Raw genomic sequence first — 21973 nt, 5'->3', positions numbered from 1 at the left:
CTCTGTTAGAATGTTCAGTGTCGAGTCTTTTGTATCTTTTGTATCTTTGTATCCTTGCCGTTCGTTGTATCCTTGCCGTTCGATTGTATCCTTGCCGTTCGTTGTATCCTTGCCGTTCGATTGTATCCTTGCCGTTCGATTGTATCCTTGCCGTTCGTTTGAATCCTTGTCTTCCGTGCACTCTGGTTTTATGTTCCTAGTTCTAGTTTATCCTTGCCTTGTTTTTTTTTGTAGTTCTGTGCGTTACCCGAGTTTTGTTTACTGTTTTATTTTATCTTGTTTGTTTAATAAAGTATATATATATATATATATATATATATATATATATATATATATATATATATATTTGCACTTACGTCCATCCCTCCCTCCTGCATGACACCAGGCAGTCAGACTCTTCAATACACAGAGACAGAGTAGAAGAATCTAGTAGAAACCTTTGCAGCTTTGGTGAACTCCATGCCCAAGAGGATTAAGCCAACAAAAGATATTAACACTTTGGGAACAAATTGATCATGTCACTGTCAGGTATTTACAAGCTGTATATACAAGCTGTACACTGAAGACTCTAAGATATAACAACGTTTAATTTCTGTTGTACTTTTGTGAGATATTGTACATTGGTTTCTCAAGTGTCAGAAAAAATGTTCCCAAACAATAATCACTCATTTCACAGAATCCAGAAATACAAACCCACCTACCATTAAGCACACTGTCACTGTCCCTGCTGGCTGAATGTGATGCACTATCACTCCCCTTACCTGTTAAACCAGACAATATTCAAGTATTAATACACCATCTCATAATTACAGTCATGTATCCTGTTGTAAACATCAACTGACATCACAGGAAGGTAGTGTAGGAGGCTTATAGTAGTGTTTACAGGGTAACTAAACCCCCTGATTTTAACTGACTACACCCTTAGCTTAAATTTGAAAAAGGCTTAAAAATGGGAGGGATAGTTTGGGAGGGGCACTGGGTGATGTATGGGTTTAAGGGTGGGGCATGATTGGCTGAGCTGCAGCAGCAGCAGTGCGCCTCTGATAGCAAGATGTGAAACACAAGATGATTAGACATCAGGAGGGGCGACATTATTTATTTACTGATTTGCATATTGTGATTTGTCAGCATACAAAATACATGGAAACATCATCCTCACCTATAGCACAGCTAAATCTTAGAAGGTGCTGTAGAGGCAGAAATTACCACAACAAATACATATTTAAAGATTAAGAAATGTTTATAAAAATGTAAGCAGAATGGGTATGTTTTCTAACTTCAGAGGAAAATATTTTAGCTATAAAAAATATATGATTTAGGGTTTAGTGCCTCTTTAAAGGAACAGTGTAAAACACACCTTATATTTTGCTTAAAGAAACAACAGATTATGAGACTAAAATTTGAAATAAAGCAGAACTACTCACATTTTCTTCTTTTCTTTATCAGAACACAGAAGATCACAGAACACAGGACCATTATAACCACTGTGACCACTACAAGCACTGCGACCAAAGCTTTAGTAACAGGGGCCTCAGAGTTTCCAGCTAAAAGAACACAAACAAAAACAAAGCACCAGTAAAACGGACTGACAATATACTGATATTATACGCATACACACTAGAGACTTTAGACTAACTTTAAACAGCATGATCTACTGTACTCTCTCTCTCGGACTCCGGCTGCTGATGGAGAAGCAGAATGACCAGTGATTTGAACCACTAATCCTCAGGTCATAGTGACAGCGTCATCAACATAAGACATCTATCACTGATTATTTACTCCACTGTAATGTACAGAATCTCAGTATATTTATCATATAAAAGCATAATATTATCAGTAATGTATGATTATATTTACCCCATTTTTTAATCACTGGTTCTGTGAGGGAGCTGTGGGAAACGTAACAGTTGTAATCTGCTGAATCATCTTCCTGTATCTCCACACTCTTCCTCAGCTGGTAGGTTTCATCATCATTGGGTCTGACTGCAGAAGATGTGATCAGATGATCAGGAAATGAAGTACCGAACTTCCTCACACTCATCTTCACGTCTTTGGGGTAGAATCCCGTGGCCATGCAGGTCAGGTTTAGTGTACTCAAGTCTCTTATAGATTTCTTTGCAAAAATATGAACAGCAGGTGTAGCTAAAGAGAGAAAGAAATGGAGCAATATTTCAGTTAAAAATATATGAAATTTAACAAGTTGCAAATAAGTTAGAGCCTTCAAACTTTGAACAAGAGCAGAACTTATTAACAGATGCCTAAATATTACAAAGAAAAAATATAAGTTGCTCAGTTAAATTATAATACATTTTAAACATAAACATTTGGGTCAATTATTATTCAACCCCTAGGTTTAATATTTTGTAGAAAAATCCTTGTTTGCAATTACAGCTATTAATCAGTTTTTATAAGACCTGATCAGGCTGGCACAGGTCTCTGGAGTAATCTTGGCCCACTCCTCCATGCAGATCTTCTCCAAGTTGTCTAGGTTATTTGGGTGTCTCATGTGGACTTTAATCTTGAGCACTTTCCATTAGTCTTCAATTGGGTTATGGTCAGGAGACTGACTAGTTCACTGCAACACTGCGACACTTCCTGTCGGCGGCGCGAGCAGTCGCAACGGCTACTCCGGAAGCAAAACACTTTGCTTTTTTTGGTTTGTTTTGTTGTTAATAATCTGATCTGAACTCGCAACCATGCAAGAGTTTGCTATGAGGACAACTGGCACCCACATTTACGACCGACAGGCCCTCCTAGACCTGCAAAATCAACCAAAAACTGTACTTACGGATGGTCTGTAAGTGCTCAGAGGATGTGCAGACCAACTCACGGATGTTCTCACGAACATTTTCAACATCTCTCTGAGCACTGCGGTCATGCCACAGACTGCAGATGACCACCATCGTCCCTGTGCCAAAGAAGTCTCGAGTGTCCTGCCTTAGTGACTACCGTCCCATTGCACTTACTCCCATCATCATGAAGTGCTTTGAGAAGCTGGTCATGAGGCACATCAAAAGCCAGCTCCCGTCCTCACTGGACCTACTGCAGTTTGCATAGTCTTGCAGCAGTCTTTGTTGTCCAGGTGGGTGAGAGCCAGGTGGAGCGCAGTTGAGATGGCATCGTCTGTTGATTTGTTTGGTTTTTGATGTGCCTCATGACCAGCTTCTCAAAGACTCCGGCTCTCTTACCGTGCTTCCCGCTTCTCACGCACCGCTTGCTGTGAGCCCTCCTCTGGCTAGCAGGCTCAGGAAACGCCGTGGATCTTAGCAGGCCTAGCGCGCGTAGCTCCGCTCAAAGATCGTCCGTAAGTGCAGTTTTTGGTTGATTTTGCAGGTCTTAGCACTTATATCGTCGTTTCCTCATCTCCCTGCCTGGGTAAATCCTGACACTTCCACTAATCTTAATGTTTTTAGATCTATATTTTAGAGTATTGCTGTTTTTCTCTCATATGTTTTGTATATATAAATTTGTATTGTTATTATTATTGTTATAATTTATATTGTTTTATATTTCCTGACACTTTTTTCCTTTATGATTCAGTAACTTTGCAAATTTCCACACTGTAGGATTAATAAAGGATTATCTAATCTTATCTCATCTTATTTTTGCAGTAATAGTAATGATAATAATATGAACAATAACAATGAGAAGAAGAAGAAAAAGATAAAGAAGAAATCTGAATCAGATTCTTCTTTGAACAGTAATGGTGTTCAAATATTGATAAAGTAATGGTAATGGAGTAATGGTGATAAAACTATAATTATAAAAAGCATCCAGATACTCACTTTGACTTGGTGTGATGTCAGTAGTTATGTACTGTTCAGTAATATTGTTCCGTAAATAAATCTTCAGCATCTCCACACACTGCTCACATTTCCAAACAGCATTAAAGATTTTACTCCACTTCTCCTCCCTCTCTCTGTTCTTCTCCTCCTCCCTCTCTCTGTTCTTCTCCTCCTCCCTCTCTCTGTTCTTCTTCTCCTCCCTCTCTCTGTTCTTCTTCTCCTCCGGGGTTATCCAGGTTTTAGAGGTGCAGTTAAACTGAATCAGATCTTCTCCATCATAACCGAATTCATTAATACTGTTTAATACAGTCAGAGATCCATCAGAACTCTGTTCACCCTCACAGCCGTGCCTCCACTGAAGAACATGACCGTCTGAAGAACAGAAGAACACATTAGAAAATTACAACCAACACAAAGTAGCACATAGCTGTTAAGTGGAATGAAAATGACACATGGCTACATGGCTGCTTCTCTGATCAGTGCTCTTCTTGCTGGATCTTTTAGTTTGGGGGGATCATGGCCATGTTTGGTAGGTTAGAAGAAACAGGTGTAGAATACTTTTTCCTTACTTCATTTTTGGATGATGGATTGATGGAACAGTGCTTTTCAGTTTCATTTCACTTGAATTATGTGCTACTTTGTGTTGGTCTATCGTTGTAAGGTGACAAAAAGTGAAATAGTTTAAAGGGTAGAAATACTTTTGCTAATCTAATAAGGCTTCGTAGTGATGTCACATGCGTAACTTAACATATGTAGTGGATTAACCAGAGGATTTCTTCATTGCTTGCACACACACACACACTACCCCACTTTACGGCCTATAAGGAAACTTCGAACCCAGAACACTCTAAAAAAACCTTGGAGTAATCTTTTTCAAACATCCTTAAATTTCAAAATGACATTTCCTGACTATTTCTTCACTCAGCCTCGCTCAAGAGCCCTAAATGCGAGTTTACATTTCTGTTGACATTCCTCCAAGTCGTAAACCTCAGAGTTAATGTAAACATTTGGAACATTTGCAACACCATCACTAGGACGGGACTGCGGACTTAAGAGAGTGTCAAAACTTAATTAATGCCTTGGAAATTGTTAATTCACCAAATGTTGTACCAATTTAGGGGTTGTGCCTAGTTATTTCTGCAATCACTTAGAAATAAGATTAATGAAATTAAGAGAAATGTTCTAAGCTTGGGATTCCATTTTCAACAGTGCAGGCTCAAATTCTGTGGGGTGCAGAAAGAACTCCTTCCCCCACCATCGTAAATTCCGATGCCAGCCGCTTATCTAAACTCAGCAGAGGGGAGGAATTTCTCACTCAGAAGATTTTGCTTAAAATACATCTATATTGACTATATAAAAAATGTGTTTTATAGAATGTTTACTAGATAATGGTATATGTGTCTGGTATATGGTATATGTGTTTGGAGGTGTCCTGATTCAATTTTTCTACACATTCAAGTCTGAATCAACAAGGTTTAACTAGCATGTGATAATTTAGCTTTATTTGGTTATCAGTGGTTTAACCAGGTATTATCTTTTAAGTGATTTAATTGGGTTTAAATAATAACATGACTCTTGATCTCTTTCTGACAGAGTATCATCCATCGTTGTATTTCTAAGATTATCTAGTATTACAAAACTGTTTGTGGGCAAAATATATATAGTACATTTATTGTGATTCAATTGTAAGATTGTGGTTTCCTGAATTTATCCTCACAAACTGATATGCTGAAAAATGTATTTTTAATCCACTGTTTAATTGAGTTTTCTTTTGGTTTGGTCTATTAAAAAAAATGAAATCTCACTAGCTGAAGCATGCTGACCATGTGAGCGAGGGGGGTTTATGGCCCTTTGTGAATCCCCACCAAAGTTTGAAATTGCTCCTAGACCAATCAAAACACAGACACTTGGGCCACAGAGCCAATCATAGCTCGAGGGCCAAACAGGCCACAGAGTCTAATAGTTAAACTGGGCAGACACAGTTTAGAGTTTCCAGTTGAGTTTTGGGAGTTCAGGTCAGAGCAGTTGGAGGAGAAGCAGTTAGAGAAGGAGTGGGAGAAGGAGTTGGAGAAGATGAGTTGAGGAAAACAGTTAGAGGAGAGAGGTTAGGGAGCCCAGAGATGGAGAAAGGATAGACTGTTAGTGTAGTCATTTTAAGTTAGTTTTCTTAGACTAGTGCATTTAATCTTCAAGTATATTAATATTAGCTATCCTAGTTTAAATAACTAGGCTATTTTATGATCTACGGAGTTCTCCTGCTTGCCAAGATAGTTAATATAGTTCAGTAAACCAACTAGACCAACCGACGGATCACCGAGAGGGTACGCCAGCCGAGCCAGCTCCAGGGAAGGCCTTCCCTGTGCAGAGACTAGAAGCGGGTGTCGTCCAGGTGCGCCGCTGGCCCACAGAGCACCATCTTTACCCTGCGGATGGGTCCACACCGGACCTTCTAGGGGTGCAGGATGTCAGCCGAACAAGAGGTTTAAACAGCGGACCGAACCGATGGGGACCCCCCTTTGTAGACGTCTCAGAGTAAGGCAGTTTGGGTATTTCTCTCAGTAATTGGTGTTTTGGTTGGTCAAGTCTAGTTTGGTTATTGTTCTTAACTCTCTTCTTAGTATAGATTAATTTTTAGTTATTTGGCGAAAGGGATGATCTTTGTAGGCCGTAAAATATCTTACTTATCTACTTATTTTAGTGTTCTCATTTGATTAGTTTGACCTCATTACATTTAGACCCTTATTTAGAAATATTCACTTAATAGTTCTATTAATCTTTATTCCTTTCATACCAGTATTATAACGTGTTTGTTCTTTTATTTCTCATTTATTATTCTACACTATGATTTGATATCTAATGGCTACATCATGACTTTTTAATGAATTATTTACTCATATCTGTGTGATTTAATAAAATATTTTTATTTTACAAAACCTGTAATTTCAGTGTGTTTTTCCTGGATAACTTGGTTATGAAAATTTCTGTCACCTGTAGAAACCACACCCTGAGATGTCTTGTGTTATTAATTAATTTGATTAATTAATTTATTAATTAATCTAATTAAATTAATTTAATAACTGACGCCCAATTAAAAATATTTCAACATCTCAAATAGCACCAGGTATTAAACCACTGAGCCCGCTACACATAGATAAATTACATATATAAAAACAACACGTTAAAAATGAATTCTTGTGCTCTTAATGACTACAGTGAGTCAATGCAATAACTTATACAGTCTTAATTATATACAGTCTGACTTAATTATTTTAGCTCTAAAACAATCAACTTTAATCTGTTTAAAGTCATTTTTTTAATCCAACTACAACATTTAAATAAGTTATTTATAAAATACAAAGCAAAATCATTACAGGATATTTAAGCGGAAAATAAGTAAATACAGTGTTTCTCACCTGACTGATTGTGTCTGAACTCATCTATCTGCATGTCTAGGAGTATATTTAACACTTGTGTATCATACTGCAGTTTCTCAGTGCTCGTTTCCCATTCAGATAGTGGAATGATCTTCAGCCAGTCCTGTTTAGGACTTCTGGATTCATCTGCACTGTTATAGAAATCTATCTGTGTGTCGTCCAGCAGAGTTACAGCAGTGCAGTCGTAGATATTAGAGTTTTTACACTGAACAGTGTAGAGATATAACAGAGAGAGTTTACCTGTAGAAATACCAAAAAGACAGGGTGTTGAGGAACGTCAAACATATAACATTTTGTAATCTTGTAAGATTTTCAATGACTCACAGTTGGAGGTGGACGGAAATGCAGGTTTAACTTAAACAAAAACAAAACAAAATTAACAAAAGCAAAACAGAAAGCAAAAAACAAACAAGATTTAGAAAACTAGAGCATGAAAAGACAAAGGGAAATCAAACTAAGAAAACTAGTCCAAGAATGCAAAAAAATAACAAGACTAGACAGATTAAACAAAACTAGAAATAGAAGAAACAGAAGAACTAAGACCAGACTAGGAGCAAACAAAACTAACAAAGCATACAAAAATACTATGGATACAAAAATACAAAAGACTTAGTGGGAAACACTGAAACAAAAAGGCCTATGTACACGATGAGGGTAAGGAACACCTGAGACCAGTAACAAGGGGGTGGGGTAACTAACAAGACAGAAGGAGATTTTAAGGACAGATGGGGCTGGGGAGGAGACATGACTTAACACAGGGCCATGTGCTAGTGGAGCACATGAGGATGAAAACAAAACAGGAGAACAGAGGACAGGAGCAGAAAAGTAAAAAAAAAAGAGGAAAAAAACAAGACAGAAACGGACTAAGGTGTGACAATTTGTACTTGTCAAACATTTGGGTTTGATTTTTTTACTTCAAATTTCCTTTTAATTTTAATATGTTCTGCTAATGCAGCTCAATGTCTTTTTCTGTTTTTTTTCTGTTATTCAGTATTTGCAGAATAATATTCAGTAATTCAGCCTGAATTTAATATTCATTATTTACTATGAATCATGAACTGTTTATTGACTACTCTAAGTTATATCCAAGTTTGTATGTATATACAGTTGTGGTCAAAAGTTTACATACACTTGTAAAAAAACATAATGTTATGGCTGTCTTGAGTTTTCAATAAGTTCTACAACTCTTATTTTTCTGTGATAGAGTGATCGGAACACATACATGTTTGTCACAAAAAACAGTCATAAAATTTGGTTCTTTCATAAATTTATTATGGGTCTGCTGAAAATGTCACTAAATCTGCTGGGTCAAAAATATACATACAGCAACATTAGTATTTGGTTACATGTCCCTTGGCCATTTTCACGGCAACTAGGCGCTTTTGGTAGCCATCCACAAGCTCCTGGCAAGCTTCAGGTCGAATGTTTGACCACTCTTCTTGACAGAATTGGTGCAGTTCAGCTAAATGTGATGGTTTTCTTGCATGAACCCGTTTCTTTAGCACTGTCCACATGTTCTCAATGGGGTTTAAGTCAGGACTTTGGGAAGGCCATTCTAAAACCTTAATTCTAGCCTGGTTTAGCCATTCCTTTACCACTTTTGATGTGTGTTTTGGGTCATTGTCTTGTTGGAACACCCAACTGCGCCCAAGACCCAACCTTCGGGCTGATGGTTTTAAGTTTTCCTGCAGAATTTGGAGGTAATCCTCCTTCTTCATTATCCCATTTACTTTCTGCAAAGAACCAGTTCCACAGGCAGCAAAACATCCCCAGAGCATAATACTACCACCACCATGCTTGACAGTAGGCATGGTGTTCCTGGGATTAAAGGCCTCACCTTTTCTCCTCCAAACATATTGCTGGGTGTTGTGGCCAAACAGCTCAATTTTTGTTTCGTCTGACCAGAGAACTTTCCTCCAGAAGGTTTTATCTTTGTCCATGTGATCAGCAGCAAACTTCAGCCGAGTCTTAAGGTGCCTTTTCTGGAGCAAGGGCTTCTTTCTTGCACGGCAGCCTCTCAGTCCATGGCGATGTAAAACACGCTTGACTGTGGAGACTGACACCTGTGTTCCATCAGCTTCCAAATCCTTGCAGACCTGCTTCTTGGTGATTCTTGGTTGACTCTTGACCATCCTGACCAATCTCCTCTCGGCAGCATGTGATAGCTTGCGTTTTCTTCCTGATCGTGGCAGTGACACAACTGTTCCATGCACTTTATACTTGCGTATAATTGTCTGCACAGTTGCTCTTGGGACCTGTAGCTGCTTTGAAATGGCTCCAAGTGACTTCCCTGACTTGTTCAAGTCAATAATTCGCTTTTTCAGATCCACACTGAGTTCCTTTGACTTTCCCATTGTAGCTTTTGTAGCTGAGTCTAATCACTGGGTCAAATGAGCCCTATTTAAATGGGCTCATGAGAAGTCAACAGCTGTAGTCAATCAGAATCACTTACAAGAAGTGAAGAGGCCATGACATGAAGCTAATTTGATTGACACAACTCGCTACATCACCAAAATTGACAAATTTTGTTGCTGTATGTATATTTTTGACCCAGCAGATTTGGTGACATTTTCAGCAGACCCATAATAAATTTATGAAAGAACCAAATTTTATGACTGTTTTTTGTGACAAACATGTATGTGTTCCGATCACTCTATCACAGAAAAATAAGAGTTGTAGAACTTATTGAAAACTCAAGACAGCCATAACATTATGTTTTTTTACAAGTGTATGTAAACTTTTGACCACAACTGTATATATATATATATATATATATATATATATATATATATATATATATATATATATATATATATATATTATATATATATATATATATATTAGGGCTGTCAGCCAATGAAAAAAAACAATGAATCTCACAACAGCTTTGGTTGTTAAACATTCAAACAAAACCAAAAACAAAACCAACAGTCTAACACAATCCTATCAGAAAGCCAAATCAAAACATCAACAGCCGAAAAACTGAATACATAACTTTATTATTTTTTTTTTTTTGAGAAAAGTGAAAAGTTTCCATTTGTTCACAATTTTTTTTTAGGTTTTATAAGTTTTTACTACACGAGTGGTGTGTAGCCGACTGTTTGCGGCCAGTTGTAGCACCATGTTTGCTGTCTGATTGCAGGGCTCTCAAGTTTTGAAGTGTGATATAGATATAGAGGTGATACAGATATAGAGGTGGTTTAGAAGTACATACATTTTATTCTGAGAGGAAAAGTACAGTAACAGGAATGGTGTGGGTCTCTGTGGTCCTACTGTTCTGATTATATAAGTATCTGCTGGATATAATCCTCCGTCCAACTTCACCGTGGTTTTCCTGCACGCCTATCTATCTATCTATCTATCCATCCATCCATCCATCCATCCATCCATCCATCCATCCATCCATCCATCCATCCATCTCATACCTGTCAAGTTTTGGATTTAAAAATAAGGGACATTTTCCGCCACCCGCTTTGAGCCGTCCCACCAGCCCAACTGAGGTTAGGTATCCTTTATATTTTAAGACAGGTTTACAAGAAATCTAAAATAACCACCTGTGAACAACTTACAAACTACAATTAGATTATCAGAATGTAGGTCTTCCTTTGTTGACACTAAAATGCTGTGGATATTCCTACATATGTAATTTTTATAATACAGCATAACCTTTTCTACATGAAATCTTCACTTTTTTGGCAGGAACGCTCTCTTTTATATGATAATATAAAACACTTCAGTCCAGTCCTGATCAGTTCAGTTAATTTCAGTCCTCTCAACAATTTTTCTCTCTCCAGCTCAACCATCTCTTCTACCCCTTCTAAATAATAAATGACACCAAATTACACTAACAAACCCTACAACTAGATCTGCGCTCCGCAAAACCAGCAAGCTGATTGGCTGTTTCTCTTGAAAGGCGGGACTTTCTCCTTGAAACGGCACCACGATTGGTTAAGAGAGAATTTACGGGAAAATACTAATACGGGAGGACGGCGGGAAAAGGAGTAAAATACGGTAGTTTCCCGGCCAAAACGGGAGACTTGACAGGTATAATCCATCTATCTGAGCTCCTGTTAACTGCTTTTCCTTCACTGTATCTGTTTATCTGTTAATCGGGAGAGTTTTGTCCGCTTTAAACTTTCTCTCTAAAAGTAAAACTCTTTATTAAACTCTAAAACAGAGTAAAACTCACCTCCAATCACGACCAGGAGAAAGCTGAACAGCAGAAGAGCTGTGATAGATCTCATCATCATCTTCTCGCATTATTATAAACACAGAAATAAACCGTTAATCCACAGGAAAATAAAACTGATCGGAAAAGGTTTCCCGAGCTCCGAAAAATGAGTCTGTGATTCGGATCTTTTAAGTGAACAGTGAGCCGATTCACACATCTGAACAATCGATTCACATGTTAAGAATCAGACTCCGCTGCATATATATATAGTGTGTGTGTGTGTGTGTGTGTGTAATACAATCTGACCAGATCAGTCCAAACTGGTCAACCAGCATGATAAACGATATCTAAAACCATCAACCGCCTTCTTTCACCACCTTTACCACCGAAAACTAGATTTAGATCATTTACATTATTTTTAGCAGCGGAAAAAAGGAGCCGTTTGCAGCCAGCTGAAAGAATCGACTCGTTCGGTTCACTGAATCACTGAAGAGATTCATACCCTCACTCCCTCACTGCGTCACTCTTTGGAAGGGGAGTGTTTATGCTATTGTCAAAAAAAAAAAAAAGAAATTCTGATTTTTACTTTATTCTTTTTTTTAAACAATTTTAAGGCTTTAATAAATTAAATTAGATTAAGATAAATTAAGTTATAGTTTCTGTGGTCATTGTGCATATGAGAGATGATATTATTAAGCAAAATAACTGGCAAAAAGTTATTTTTTATTGTTATTGCAGGACAAAACAGCTAATTTTCAATCATGTTATTCGTCTATTTTTATAACTGTGTTACTGTGGTGTTACTGTGAACTACAAATAAACAGAAGTCACGTTACAGCAGTGTTTCACAACACTGTTCTGCATAATCTACTGCATATTAACACTGTTCTGCATATTCTAGAGCTTTCTCGGCTTTAAATGCACTTAATAAAGTAAGTGATGGTATGATGTGTTTACTACACTGCTGGATATACATAATGATTGATTTATGATCCATAGGGGGCTAAAGGATTTTAACAGGTAAACTATATAAATTACTGTTTATTAGCTGATCAGTTGGATCAGGTGGAAAATACACTTTCAGGGCAGAGATCAGGGTTAAGAAACTGCTTTAAACTACCAACATTACCCAGTGTTGTACTAGATTCAAGCTCTACATCCAGCTTCTAGCTAACTAGTTATCTACATGAATTTTCATTCATTATAGCAGTAAGTCCTGCAATCCTAAATTAATAATGGGTTTCCCCACTCACACTAACCCTTCTCCGCACTACGAAAAACCAGCAAGCTGATTCGCAAGCTGATGCTGTTTCTCCTGAAAGGCGAGACTTTATCCATGAACCAGCACCATGATTGGCGTTAAGAGCTTTCCCTGTCTCCTGATTAATACTGTTTTTTAAATTTTAATATAATACCGGAAATTCACAGGAAAATACTAATATGTGAAGATGGCGGGAAAGAGGGGTAAAGGAGTTTCCCTGCCAAAACGGGTATGACTTTCACACATACACTTTAAAAAAATATTAAAAAGGGCACATTGGGCAGTAAGAGCCAAAGGGGCAGGTGTTCTTTAAATTGTTGTAAATTCTTTTTATTTGTTTCTTTGCTAGTATTCCTACGGAGGTAGGAGGTGGTGTTTTTTTTTTTTTACATAGAAAGTGGTGAGCACGACTTACTAAGTCGTGAGCACCACATTCTAAGTCGTGAGCACGACTTACTATGTCGTGAGCACCACATACTAAGTCATGAGCACGACTTACTAAGTTGTGAGCACAACTTACTAATTCGTGAGCACCACATACTAAGTCGTGAGCACCACTTACTAAGTCGTGAGCACCACTTACTAAGTCGTGAGCACCACTTACTAAGTCGTGAGCACCAGATAACGGTAGCTAGCAAGCTATAGTTTAAACTGGTTCCACAGTGTAATGTGATTAACTAGCTAGGTTAGATAATATTATCTATATTTCATTGTGAAATGTTTTAGCTAACGATAGCCAGCTAACTCTTATTAGATGTGCACAGAGCGTGCCCGCGGACACACACACACACACACACACACACACAATCCAGTTATCAAAATCATATTTTTTAGCTGCCATGTGTGATCAAATGTAGGCTGCTTTTACAAAGATCTAGCTTTCTAACCTAATGCTAGCTAAATTAGCTTAGCTTAAAGGCTTTCATTGCTCTCTGTACAATATATGGTAGGCTTGGGTTAAAGTAGCCGCTGTGTTTGGTGTGTGTGTGTGTGCCCAAAAGCTTTTCTGTGCATCTAATAAGAGTTAGCTGGCTAACGTTAGTTAACATTTCCCATTGATAAAAAAGTAGTTACCATTAGCTAACATAGCTAACGTTAGCTAAAACAATCCCCACTGAAATAAAGTAGTTACCATTAGCTAACATAGCTAACATTAGCTAAAACATTCCCCACTGAAACAAAGTAGTTACCATTAGCTAACCTAGCTAACGTTAGCTAAAACATTCCCCACTGAAATAAAGTAGTTAACATTAGCTAACCCAGCTAATGTTAGCTAAAATATTCCCCACTGAAATAAAGTAGTTAACATTAGCTAACCCAGCTAATGTTAGCTAAAACATTCCTCACTGAAATAAAGTAGTTACCATTAGCTAACCCAGCTAATGTTAGCTAAAATATTCCTCACTGAAATAAAGTAGTTACCATTAGCTAACCCAGCTAATGTTAGCTAAAACATTCCCCACTGAAATAAAGTAGTTACCATTAGCTAACCCAGCTAACGTTAGCTAAAATATTCCCCACTGAAATAAAGTAGTTACCATTAGCTAACCCAGCTAACGTTAGCTAAAACATTCCCCACTGAAATAAAGTAGTTACCATTAGCTAACCTAGCTAATGTTAGCTAAAATATTCCCCACTGAAATAAAGTAGTTGCCATTAGCTAACCCAGCTAATGTTAGCTAAAATATTCCCCACTGAAATAAAGTAGTTAATATTAGCTAACCCAGCTAACGTTAGCTAAAATATTCCCCACTGAAATAAAGTAGTTAATATTAGCTAACCCAGCTAACGTTAGCTAAAATATTCCCCACTGAAATAAAGTAGTTACCATTAGCTAACCCAGCTAATGTTAGCTAAAATATTCCCCACTGAAATAAAGTAGTTAACATTAGCTAAACTAGCTAATACATTCCTCACTGAAACAAAGTAGTTACCATTAGCTAACCTAGCTAACGTTAGCTAAAACATTCCCCACTGAAATAAAGTAGTTAACATTAGCTAACCCAGCTAATGTTAGCTAAAACATTCCCCACTGAAATAAAGTAGTTAACATTAGCTAGCCTAGCTAATGTTAGCTAAAACATTTCCCACTGAAATAAAGTAGTTACCATTAGCTAAACTAGCTAACGTTAGCTAAAACATTCCCCACTGAAATAAAGTAGTTAATATTAGCTAACCCAGCTAATGTTAGCTAAAACATTCCCCACTGAAATAAAGTAGTTAACATTAGCTAACCCAGCTAATGTTAGCTAAAACATTCCCCACTGAAATAAAGTAGTTAATATTAGCTAACCTAGCTAATGTTAGCTAAAACATTTCCCACTGAAATAAAGTAGTTACCATTAGCTAACCTAGCTAACGTTAGCTAAAACATTTCCCACTGAAATAAAGTAGTTACCATTAGCTAACCTAGCTAACATTAGCTAAAACATTCCCCACTGAAATAAAGTAGTTAATATTAGCTAACCTAGCTAATATTAGCTAAAACATTTCACAATGAAATATAGATAATATTAGCTAACCTAGCTAGTTAATCACATTACACTGTGGAACATATGCCAGTTTAAACTATAGCTTGCTAGCTACCATTATCTGGTGCTCACGACTTAGTAAGTGGTGCTCATGACTTAGTAAGTGGTGCTCACGACTTAGTATGTGGTGCTCACGACTTAGTAAGTCGTGCTCACGACTTAGTATGTGGTGCTCACGACTTAGTAAGTCGTGCTCACGACTTAGTATGTGGTGCTCACCACTTACTATGTAAAAAAAATAATACGCCACGTCCCTTTAGGGGCTCCGTATTAATCACATTACACTGTGGAACATATGCCAGTTTAAACTATAGCTTGCTAGCTACCATTATCTGGTGCTCACGACTTAGTAAGTGGTGCTCACGACTTAGTAAGTGGTGCTCACGACTTAGTATGTGGTGCTCGTGACTTAGTAAGTCGTGCTCACGACTTAGTAAGTCGTGCTCACAACTTAGTATGTGGTGCTCACGACTTAGTAAGTCGTGCTCACCACTTACTATGTAAAAAAAAAATAATACGCCACGTCCCTTTAGGGGCTCCGTATTAATCACATTACACTGTGGAACATATGCCAGTTTAAACTATAGCTTGCTAGCTACCGTTATCTGGTGCTCACGACTTAGTAAGTGGTGCTCAAGACTTAGTTAGTGGTGCTCACGACTTAGTAAGTGGTGCTCACGACTTAGTATGTGGTGCTCACAACTTAGTAAGTCGTGCTCACGACTTAGTATGTGGTGCTCACGACTTAGTAAGTCGTGCTGACGACTTAGTATGTGGTGCTTACGATTTAGTAAGTCGTGCTCACGACTTAGTATGTGGTGCTCACGACTTAGTAAGTCGTGCTCACGACTTAGTATGTGGTGTTCACGACTTAGTATGTGGTGCTCACGACTTAGTAAGTCATGCTCACGACTTAGGAAGTCGTGCTCATGACTTAGTAAGTCATGCTCACGACTTAGTAAGTCGTGCTCACCACTTACTCTTTAAAAAAAAAAATACACCACGTCCCTTTAGGGCAGGGGTCTCAAACTCATTTTTGCCGAGGGCCACATTGGCATATTGGCTGTCCTCTGAGGGCCAGATGTAACTTATAAATATAAGAAAATGTAACCAGATGTAATATAAAATGAATGTAATTACTCCTTAATGTTAAATAACTCTCAATATACTATTTATTCAATCAAATATTACAGTTGCATGGAAAAATGGTTGCTTGTTGCTCTATTAACATAAATCCTTTTAATTTATAAGTTATATTAACTTTGATCAAAACGTTTGATACTGAAATAAGGCTTAATAAATATAAAATCAAAAATTGTGAGCTGTGAAGAACATTAGCAGTTCCTCATCCAACCACTAGTCGGAGCTGCAGCTGCAGCACCACAAGCCCGCAGTCTTTGCTTAGTCAGAGCTACAGCCCAGCCACGGGCTACAGGGCTCAGCTGAGCCAGTCTGGAGCGTTTTTAAAAATTTGTAAGTTCTTCTGTGTATGAAATAAAATAACCCCACTAACCGGATAATACAGCTCTCTACAGTTCATCTTTCAGCCCAAGCAGCTAACAGCAGCAGTTTAGAGCAGCGTCACGGAGGCACTGCTGGGATTACATTATAAACAGGTCAGTTATCGCGCTGCTAACCTCAGGATGTTTATAACTACGGAGTTTAGTGGACACAGCACGGCTGCAAGGTTAGACTGTTGAAGGCTACTGAAGACTACTAAAGCAGGCAACGCAGCGTAATGTTGTAGAAAAGAAAATGAAAGGTGGGCTACTCCCACCTCTCGTCCGGGGTACAACTTCCCCTGCGTGTTCGTTTGATAGAGAGAGTCAGACAGGTGGAGTGAAGCTGAAAGCAAACCAAGTATTTATTACAAAGTACTGAATATTCAGGAGAACCAATACATATAAGACAGTGTTACAGCCGTCTCAGTAAGAGTTCTGACCCCCTCTGATCTGACTCCATGTTTTATACCCCAAATGACGTAAGCCTGTTGATGAGGCGTTGTTAAAATCATCTCATGTTAGCATGCACGTGTTAATACTGAAGTTTCACGTGTCTGACTGGACCACTAGTGTTTGACCTTGACTGTATTCTTCCAGAATGGAACCTCATGGCACTATCTGTGTGTGTGCGTCACCCCCCGCTTTGAAGTAGAGGTTTTTTAGGGAGGCACTCACTGACCAAAAGGCTGCTTTGATCTAATAGCCTTTTTGTAGCAAATTAGCCCCGTACCAGTCGAATTGATGACCGTTAGTTAGGGTCATGCAGTAAAACAAAATACTTCAAGCCTGAGCTACATCTCATATGTTATATGTTAATGTGGGTTAATCTGTCATATAATAAAGTCTGTGTTAGTCACATGCCATATCAAACAATGTTTTACTATATGTGTAAAGGATATATTGTGATTATTGGTTAATCTTTTATATAAATGCGTGTAAAATACACTGTGAGTAAAAATGATCAAATATAATGTGAGTATTGGTTAATGCCTATAAAATACAAGGTTTCACACAATAATTATGTAATTATAGATACTAAGATAAGTAATCATTATTGAAAGATATTTGTCAATACACTCAAGGTAAAATAAACCGTTACTCTTTAGTAAGCAAACAAAAAACAAAAACCACACACACCAAAATACAAGTTAAGATAAAATATGAAAACGAACATAATAAAGCATAAATAATTAAATTGAATTGCGGGCCAGATGTATGTTTATTTTGTTAACCCGTGAGGGGCCGCTACTTTGAGACCCCTGCTTTAGGGGCTCCGTATATTCCCCACGCTCTTGACTGAAAAGAAGGAAAAAAGAGGGGGGCAAACTATTATGTGCTACTTTGTGTTGGTTTATCACTTAAAAAAGTTTGTGGTTGTAAGCTGATAAAATGTGAAAAAGTTCAAGGAGTATGAATACTTTTGCAACTCACTGTATACTCACAACTCACAGTGTAATAATTGTGATACTCCACCATCTACTGCCCAGGTGGATTAGCTGAGTTACAATAACAAGATAATGGTGAATTTCATGGCTGGAGCTCAAGCTAAACTAGCTGCTCATTTTGACTTAAAACTGGAAAACTCCGCCTCCAGCCCCATCTTAGCAGCACAACGCTAATGCTCAGAAGAAAAGCGCAGTGACTCAGTTCTGATGCATCAGCTTACAGATGCAGCCTTGTGCTGATTCACATCACTCTAGGAGTGAAAAGCCACCTGTGCTCTCTTAGGGCTCCATCAGCTGATGGCAAGCTGCATTACCAGGACTCGAACGCAGTCATAGTGGCAGCGCCTTGGTCAGCTGAACCACTCAGAGCCCTGTTTCTGGTGATCTTTAAATTCCACATTTTCTTGTGGGTGGAGCTATTTATTTAATAATTAGTGTAATTTGCACACGGGATAACAAATATTTTAAAGTAAAATACATTTCTAAATCTAATAATCTGTACATAATCTTAACTGTGAGAAGTTAAATGATGATAACACATACTTTAAATATTTATTATTTACATTAAATACATATAAACACAAAACAACATATTCCTATAAATCACACAAACACAATGAACAACAGTGTTTAGAGTTTCAAAAAGTACCTAAACATATCAGGGGAATGTGTCTTAATTTAAAGCCCTGCTGTGATTGAATGGGCTGAATAGTGCATTTGATTGGCTGCCAACTGGTTTCAATGTAACAGAACTATAATGACACAACAGTAAAGACCAATATATTAGGAATAAGGAGTCAAATATTCAGTTTAAAATCATTAATAACAGATTCTTCTATTGATCAGTCTGCAGCTTTTTTATGTAGAATGATGTTTTATCATTCATTAACAGTTACATTTATTTATAACTAAAGAGAAGTACAGCTTCCTAATAATCCTGATGAAAACAGCAGATTTAGGGAGCTCTGCAGTTTAATTTACACAGCAATTTTAATGATCAAAATGAAAAATAAAATAAGCCAAGCCTCATATTCTTGCCTTAACATTTCTAACTTCACGAATAAACTTCAAAGCAATGCAGTGCTGCACTGTCTCGATGCAGAAGTACCAGATGTAATGTAAGAGGAATGCAGTGTAACAGAAATGCAGTGTAACTGAAGCATAATATAACTGAACTGTAGTGTAATAGAACTGTAGTGTAACAGAAATGCAGTGTAACAGAAATGCAGTGTAACTGAAGCATAATATAACTGAACTGTAGTATAACAGAAATGCAGTGTGTATAAGAAACCTAGTGTAACAGAACTGTAGTGTAACGGAAATGCTGCGTAACAGAAATGTAATTAAACAAAATGCAAAAGTCCTGTTTCTGGTAATCTTAAAATCCCACACTTTCTTCCGGGTGGAGCTATTTGTTTGATAATTAGTGTAATTATATTACATAGTTAAATGTAATTAAATAGTTAAATGATATAAATACATTACATTTGCACAACCTCTTTAAATATTTATTATTTACATTAAATACATATTTACACAAAACAACATATTCATATAAATCACAAAAAAAAACAATAAACAGCAGCGTTTAGAGTTTCAAAAAGTACCTAAACATGTCATGGGAATGTGTATTCATTTAAAGCCCTGCTGTGATTGGATAGACTGAATGAGTGCATCTGATTGGCTGCCAACTGATATCAATATAACAGAACTATGCGATGAGACAACAGTAAAGACCAATACATTAGAAATCAGTTTAAAGATTCTTCTATTGATCAGTCCGTGGCTTTTTTCTGTAGGATTATTTTTTATTAAGAATGATACATTTATTTGCAAAAAACAGGTCATTGCTTTTTTTAAACACAATTTTATCTCTTTTTCCAAGTGAATTTCTAATGGCTGTGTGTGGAAAAGGAAGATAAAGGCAGAATTAAAGTGTGTGTTTAATCATCTCCAACATTTTACAACCTAAAGCACAGATGTTTTAATTTATTCATTAACAGTTACATTTATTTATAACTAAAGAGAAGTACAGCTTCCTAATAATCCTGATGAAAACTGCAGATTTAGGGAGCTCTGCAGTTTCATTTACACAGCAATTTTAATGATCAAAATGAAAAATAAAATAAGCCAAGCCTCATATTCTTGCCTTAACATTTCTAACTTCACGAATAAACTTCAAAGCAATGCAGTGCTGCACTGTCTCAACGCAGAAGTACCAGATGTAATGTAAGAAATTCAGTGTAACTGAAACATAATGTAACAGAACTGTAGTGTAACAGAAATGCTGTGTAACTGAAGCATAATAACAGAACTGTAATGTAACCAAATGCAGTGTAACAGAAATGCAGTGTAACAGAAATGCAGTGTAACAGAAATGCAGTGTAACTGAAATGCAGTGTAACTGAAATGCAGTGTAACTGAAACGCAGTGTAACTGAAATGCAGTGTAACTGAAATGTTATCTAACAGAACTATAATATAAAAGAACTGCAGTATAACAGAAACACAGTGTATAAGAAATGTAGTGTAAGAGAACTGTAGTGTAACAGAAATGCAGTGTAACAGAAATGCAGTGTAACTGAAACGTTATCTAACAGAACTATAATATAAAAGAACTGCAGTATAACAGAAACACAGTGTATAAGAAATGTAGTGTAAGAGAACTGTAGTGTAACGGAAATGCAGTGTAACAAAAAAGTAATGGAACAGAGATGCATTGTAACTAAAAGATAATATAACAGAAATGTAGTGTAATAGAAATGTAGTGTAACAGAAATGCAGTGTAACAGAAATGCTGTGTAACAGAAATGCAGTGTCACTGAAACGTTATCTAACAGAACTATAATATAAAAGAACTGCAGTATAACAGAAACACAGTGTATAAGAAATGTAGTGTAAGAGAACTGTAGTGTAACGGAAATGCAGTGTAACAAAAAAGTAATGGAACAGAGATGCATTGTAACTAAAAGATAATATAACAGAAATGTAATGTAATAGAAATGCAGTTTAACAGAAATGCAGTGTAACTGAAACCTAGTGTAACTTAAATGTAGTGTAACAAAAATGTAATTAAACAGAAATGCAGTGTAACAGAAATATAATTAAACAAAATGCAGAGAAACAAAAATATAATATAACACAACTGTAGTGTAACAGAGATGCAGTGTAACTGTAACGTTATGTAACAGAAACACAGTGTCACAGAAATGCAGTGTAACAGAAATATAATATAACTAAACTGTAATGTAGGCCCCACTGTAATCTCTCAGGTGAGGAATACAGTAAAGACACTTTCCCACATCTTCCTTCAGTTTGTCTTGATTGATGCATCTCTTGGGGTGATTGGCAGCGGTCACTGTCCAGTTAATCCCTTTACTCACTGTAAAACATCCAATCCAGCCTCAGCACATAAACTGAACTGAATGTGGTTTAATTAATTCAGAAATTTGATCAGAAATTCCCATAAAATTAAGAAGTTGTGCAAAATGTGTAAACGTGTAAATAAAAACAGAATGCAATGACTAGTAAATTGTGTGGACCCATAAATATTTCACAATAGAACTTATAGAACACATATCAGATTTACTATTTCATATAAATCAGATAGAACTTAATGCAGCAGCAACACGTCTCAGTAAAGTTGGGACAGGGCCATGTTTACCATGGTGCAGCATCTCCTCTTCTGTTAGCAGCAGTGTGTAAATGTGTGTAAAAGAAGTGAGGAGAGCAGTGCTGGAGTTTTACATTGGTGTCTGATTCTATCTGATCAAAAGTCCTGGCTCTTCTTTACCAGACTTTTCCTTTTATGAATGCCAAATATTTCCCAATTCAGCCCAAGACTC

The 21973-nt window shown here is 37.1% G+C and overlaps 1 protein-coding gene across 1 annotated transcript in view; it reads right to left on the bottom strand.

The window, feature by feature from the left end:
• Positions 1-1416: 1416 nt before the first annotated feature.
• LOC125788844 (H-2 class I histocompatibility antigen, alpha chain-like) overlaps positions 1417-21973 on the bottom strand; it is a 181791-nt gene continuing 161234 nt past the window's right edge. The window contains exons 3-5 of the mRNA XM_049472721.1: positions 3786-4157; positions 1858-2142; positions 1417-1544 (exon numbers count right to left, since the gene is read on the bottom strand). Coding sequence (XP_049328678.1) covers positions 1417-1544; positions 1858-2142; positions 3786-4157 — 785 coding nt within the window. The remainder of the gene's footprint in view (positions 1545-1857; positions 2143-3785; positions 4158-21973) is intronic.

This window comes from Astyanax mexicanus, unplaced genomic scaffold, assembly GCF_023375975.1.
Source record: "Astyanax mexicanus isolate ESR-SI-001 unplaced genomic scaffold, AstMex3_surface scaffold_31, whole genome shotgun sequence".
Lineage (NCBI taxonomy): Eukaryota > Metazoa > Chordata > Actinopteri > Characiformes > Acestrorhamphidae > Astyanax > Astyanax mexicanus.
This window is presented reverse-complemented; position numbering and strand designations above follow the sequence as displayed.